The 6,307-nt window shown below is 43.0% G+C and overlaps 1 protein-coding gene across 1 annotated transcript in view; it reads left to right on the forward strand.

The window, feature by feature from the left end:
* The window catches only part of GGA3 (golgi associated, gamma adaptin ear containing, ARF binding protein 3), a 109,446-nt gene extending 108,033 nt beyond the window's left edge, over nt 1–1,413 (forward strand). The window contains exon 17 of the mRNA XM_088482576.1: nt 121–1,413. Within this exon, the coding sequence (XP_088338702.1) occupies nt 121–231 (111 nt within the window). The 3' untranslated portion in view covers nt 232–1,413. The remainder of the gene's footprint in view (nt 1–120) is intronic.
* The last annotated feature ends 4,894 nt before the right edge of the window (nt 1,414–6,307 follow it).

Below are 6,307 nucleotides of genomic sequence, written 5' to 3' on the forward strand. Positions count from 1 at the left end.
GGTTCAGTTTCGCAATGTGGGGACAGGGGAGAGAAGGCAAATGAATGTGGAGAAACTGTGGTGGCCAATGCAGCGGTCTATAAAAGAGTTTATACTTACTATTTTCTTTCTTCCCTGCAGGAGAAAGTGCGGCTCAGGTATAAACTGTCCTTTGCACTTGGAGAGGAATTCAGCACAGAGGTGGGAGAAGTAGACCAGTTCCCAGAACCTGAACAATGGGGAAAACTATGACCCAGGTTTCCATTGTCCAATTCAGACTGTGACATTGCTATCAGATTCAGGTTGTTTTCTTGTCCTGTACACTGGCAGTGAGGAACTGGACTCAGAGACCCTCACAGCACTTTATTCTCCCAAGTGGACTCATTCATCTCCCATTAGAGCTCTTGGTGTCCAGAGCTTTTACTGCATTCACACTACTGTTGTGTAGTGATAAAGCCTTTCTCCTGTCAAGCCCTCACCACTAAAGACCCAATTTGTAGGTGCAGGGCAGAAGCTTTCATATGTGGCAACTTTTTCTGTACACAGTATTATTCCTAATTTATTTGTTATTGTAGAGACCTGTCAGCACCCTAACATTATGTGAAACCGTTATAAATAAAAGTAAAGTACGGTTAGTTTATTTTTCTTCTATGGTGAACCTCTATTATGAAGTGTCAGTTGCTGACAGAAGAGGGATGGGACAACTAACCAGACACAGCAGCACATACATCAGCAAGCCCAATTCCCCATTCATCAACAAAATCCAACATGTTAGAAATCGTCGTATCGCCGATTCCGACCATTTTTGGGTCACAATCATCAAACCAAGAATTTCCAAGATGTTGGATTTTGCCGGGTTTGTTTTATTTTTTTTACACCTAATCATAGGCACAACGTAGATTTGTGCAGATTGATTGTTGATGTATTGGCTGCTTAAGTCAGTATGTACAGCTGATATATAATAGTGCTAGTGGCCTTAATTGTGGCAGTAATACTTTAGTCACTAGAGGCTAAATATTAAAATATTTTTTCTGTTACATTGAAATATTCCAAACTTTTTCCTCAACATTAGAAAATATGCGGAAGGTTCTTCAATATACTGTAGATACAAGTGTGTTTTTGTCTATATGGGCTTTGATTTAGTCCGGGTGGTCTCAACTCCAGTCCCCAAGTACCGCAAACAGGTCATGTTTTGTGGATTTCTTTAACCATGCACAGGTGCGTTATCTATTTTGCTGGGTCAGTAATTATCCCACCTGCTTGCACACACACTCAAGGTTGAGAACCACTGCTTTTAGAGTAAAATGTTTAATTGGTGATTTATTTCAATGGAACTTTATGTATTTGTACAATGTTCATGTCAAGCTAAGTGTAAATCTTGGAATATAATAATCAAAGTACAAAGTAAAACTTCAAACACAATAAAACATTAGACTGCACAGTTACAAAAAGTATAAGGGGTCTATGTACTAATCACATAACTTAAGTGGTTATTCAGCTTCCATATCTCAGGGGATAATTAAATTTTTAATGAATATATCCCTGCTATGTACCAAGGGGAACTCACAGGACACAGGTTGCGGTAACCACTGTCTCTGCAAGTTATATCCTCGGCAAATTGAAGAAGTCTTTCATATTTGTGAAAGACTTCTCCTGTGGAAGCTGACACTGCACCTAGTGTCCGCTTCCGGAGCCTGTGAGAGAGATCGGAAGATCTCTCTCCTGCTCCTTAAAGTGCCCATATATCTGCGACGGATCGTCGCGATGCAGGGTTTCAATCGGAAATTTCCGATCGCCCACCATCGATGTTCTGTGATCCGTCTCCGGATCGCGGACATGTTAAATGTCCCCGATTTGATCGTCAAATCGCCGAAATCCAACATGTTGGATTTCTGCAATGCCGGGTTGCAGCATCGTGGGATCGCAGCAATCCATCTCTGATGTATGGGGCCCATAAGCCTCCATAGGCTTAAAGCAACTACCAGGGCCAAACTTTGAAAAGCTTTTCTTTTTGGAAGTTGGTACATAGGGGTCAGATCGTAGTCCCCATTGGTAATAATGGGGACTGCGATCTGCAGTTCGATATTAGCAGTTTGGCGAAAATTTTCTGTGATATCTCCGGCTGTGCAATTAGTACTAAGCTACAATACATAAAATTATACATAATTTTATGTAAAAAACAGCTTGATACATAGGCCCCTAAATCAGAGACTAACTATGATGTATATAATATATATTAAAAATTTTGATGGGAGAAACAAGAGGAAACCTGTGATTCTGTTCATACAAATGGTATGCAACAATACATTGTAGAAGTTCTATAGTTGTTTGCACAAGTTTTATGTATATATGGCATCTCTTGCTCCTTCTAAACATTTCTAAATGATATGTTTAAACATGCTTTGTAAGAAAGCAGCCTTATATGAATACTTTTATTTACACACGTCGTCACTTCTAGTATTAATTTTTGTTTTGGAAATAGTCATTTTGCTTTCATCCTATGGGGAAACTGGTACCATAGGTTATAGAGGCTGCTTTAGGATATCATTACTCTTAAATTATTCAAGAAGTCTTTGCTCCGTTATACGCCCATCAAGGGTGCCCACTGACCCTATCCATTTGGTAGTGCTTGGGCAGGGGTTGTCAGTAGTGATGCCTCTCCTCATACCAGTATGGGTACCGTGCCTTGCTATCCGTGCACAGTCTGGTTAGTTTCCTCATCATTACAGGATTCTAGAGAAATCCTCACCGGCTGTGTCTCAAAGAGTTCTACCCTAGTTTCATCCTTGGGAGGGGATCAGGGTTCTCCCAAAACTGAAGGTAATATAAGAATCTGACTAAGGATTCCTTGTAGGTTCATGAGAGCTCTAAAAGACCACAGGAGGTGGATGATTTAATGCGTGCAGCGTCCTAATATGGGAGAAGTGTCAGTATTTTGGCGACATGACTTTGGATGCTGGTCAGAATTTCAGCTTCAGTGGCATCAGCTTGCTGTAATTTTTGGCTGAAAGCCTTGGAGACCGGTACAGAGTCTAAGACAATTAAGTTTTTGATGATTTGGCGCAGTACTGTATTAGATCATTAGTCAGACAATAGGCAGAAAGAGTTCTTTCCTGCCGATAAGTTTACCGTAAGTCTGGGTTCTTTGTTTCATTCCTTTAGTCTTCCCAGTAAGAGAGAGGCACCAAGACACAGATAACTGCTCCTCACAAAGGACCATGCAGAGGTAAACTGCTTTGGATAGGGAAGAAAGTGGCAACCAAGTCTGCATAAAGGGCAATCTACTCACCTGGCCTTGGCTGTGCCGAGAAGCTAGTCTATTTCTTTTTCCAGAATCTGAGGTTCAGTTCCACTTCAGATTGATAAAATATCCAGGGTGCCTAACCCAGCAAACTGCTTAGGACAACACCTACATGTTTGATCAGAACTTTTTCTGTAGGTCAGAAAAAAAAAAAATCTCAGGCCACACAAACAGCCATTCACACTTTGCTGTTCACAAGCGTAATTGTTCCAGTAGACAGCAGGACATCTCTTTTTATTCCGGAGGTCAAACCAGTCTTTCTGCCCCATATTAAAACCTAAGTCCCTCAATGTCTATATTCAGCAGGACAGAATTAAAATGTCATCAGCGACATAAGTCAGAATGAGTTCCAGGTATCTACCAAACGCCATTGTTGAAGGTATTTAGAGACACTTTATCCAATAAGACACCATTAGGGAATGGCACAGACTAATTTTCAAGAGCAGCTGAGCGCCTGGTTTATGCAAATTTAGATTGGTAATAGGGGGTTGGTTACCACCATAACTGAGCAACTCCCAATACACCTGTCCAATAATGCAAGGTTTTCTGCAATGGAATTCCATATCAACTCTAACCTTGTTCCCGGTAATTTTTCCTCTAAGGAATGGGACAATTGGGGTGACGAATGTCAGCTTAGGAGCAGTTACTCTTCATTACAGGTTTCATGGTCTGTGCAAAGGTTCTGTTTAATGACCTAGAAACTAAGGTTGGTGCTAGAAACTCTGGTTCATGAACATTTACTTCTGTCACAAAAACCCAAAGGCTAAATATTACTAAATAACTAATATTAATGGAAATAGGTCTGGCAGTATTTCATACCGAACCGATGTCCGGCAGTTCAAAACCAGACGCCGTAAGACCAGCAACAGTGAAGATCCCGACGGGATTAAGGTAAGTACCCCTAACCCTTCCTTAGGGGTGCCTAACCCTCCCATTCCCGCAGTCCAAACCTAACCCTCCCGGGGGGGGGTGCCTAACCCTAACCCCCCCCTTCTTCTAGCCTGGCCCTAACCCTCCCGGGGGGTGTCTAACCCTAAGTCGTCGTTCCCCCGCCCCCGGGAGCCCTTAACCCAACCCTCCCCCCCGCGGCTGTCCGCGCCCGCCTTACCTTCGTTCGGTATGCCGGGCGTCAGGCTCCCGGTGTAGGTATAATGACAGACATCAAGATTTCGACGCTTGTCATTAGTCCCCTGCCGGGATTTCACAGTCGGGAAGCTGGCGGTAGGCATTTCGACCGTCGGCTTCCTGACTGCATCCCATGGAAACTACTGAGGAAAGGGATCCAGGCGTCACTATTTCAGGTGACTTAAAGGTAAGTAAGCAATGTAACAAAGCGTTGAGAAAGGCAAATCAGATGCTTGGTTGCATTGGGAGAGGAATAAGTAGCAGTAAGAAAGAAGTAATAATGCCACTGTATAGGTCATTGGTATATCTCCAGAAAGATATAAGAACATTAGAGACTGTACAAAGTAGGGCAACTAAAATGTTGCATGGCCTACATCACAAAACTTAGACTTAAGGGGCGTACACACTAGACAACAGTGGAACGACTGCACGATTACAACATTGTAAACATGCAATCATTCTTCATCTAGTGTAGTGGATAATGTGCCCACACTGAACGATATGTCGTTCAGTGCAGGCACCCTCACACCCGAATATGCCCAACCTGTCGTTATTGGCAGGTTGGACTGCATGTTCAGGTGATGATAGATGTCAAAAACGACCAGCCGGAGCGCGCATTGCTGGTTGTTTGACATTTTACTGGATGATTTATGAACGATTAATGAGCAATTTAACAATGTCGTAATCGTTCAATCGCTCATTTTAATCATCTAGTGTTTACGCACCTTAAGACTAAAAGAGATTAATATGTATAGCTTGGAGCAGAGAAGGGAAAGGAAGGAAATGATAGAAACTTTCAAATAGATCAAGGGTTTTAACAAGGTACAGAGGTATTAGAACACGAGGACATGCACTGAAACTGGAGAGAGGGAGGTTCAGGGGAAATTTGAGAAAACTTTACTTCACAGAAAGGGTAATGAATACGAGGAATAGCCTCCCATCAGAGGTGGTAGAGACTAGTACAATAGAGCAATTTAAACATGTTTGGGATAGACATAAATATATCCTTACAAAGAGAACTAAGGATCACTTAGGGTTTGAGGTTACCATAAAGTTAGGAAAAGGGGCAGACTAGCTGGGCCACGTGGTTCTTTATCTGGCGTGAAATTCTATGTTTCTTATGTAACTTCCCACAAAGGAGGCCAGCAGGATCATGCGCTGGGAAGAACAATATGTTCCAGCGATATCGGCAGTGTTCATAGCATGGATGGTCCTCAACCTGGACACCTTTTAGCAGACTGGGTTAGCCAGACATCAGCACAATAGCGTTTTGACTTACAAGGTGCGTTTCTGTTTAAGGACAAGGAATCCACAGGTGTTTGTTGTAAACTCCATGATAGTCCTACGGCATTTTCTTCATATTTATCTGTTATTGATAGTGACAAAGCTGCCTCATATAAAAAAAAAAAGGCCAGGTGTTGTTGGTGGCTCCGGACTGTCAAGACATTGGTGACAGACATTCTCAAGATATCACTGGAATATCATTCTAATAAAGTATCTGCTAATCGAGGTACCGTATATACTCGAGTATAAGCCGAGTTTTTCAGCACAAAAAATGTGCTGAAAAAGTACCCCCTCGGCTTATACTTGAGTCAAGTGTAGCGCTGACTGGACGGAGTTCGGTCAGCGCTACACACTGCCAAACACACAGCCGCCGGAGCCGGCAGCTGCGTGTTTGGTGTAATCAGCAGCCGCTGAGAGTCTGTCAGACTCTCAGCGGCTGCTGCTGCTCCCACTGCGGGAGCCATCTTCCAGCTCCCGCAGTGGGTGATGGGAGACACATCGTCATGACGACGTCTCTCCCATTCAAAGCGGCCGGAGGAGCGGACAGCGGTGGGACCAGGAGCGGGAGTTTAAGGTAAGTGTTTATTTTTTTTTTATTCTTTTCACGTCTCTCTCTAC

Source organism: Taudactylus pleione, unplaced genomic scaffold (genome assembly GCF_031769625.1).
Source record: "Taudactylus pleione unplaced genomic scaffold, aTauple2 ptg000290l, whole genome shotgun sequence".
Taxonomy (NCBI): Eukaryota; Metazoa; Chordata; class Amphibia; order Anura; family Myobatrachidae; genus Taudactylus; species Taudactylus pleione.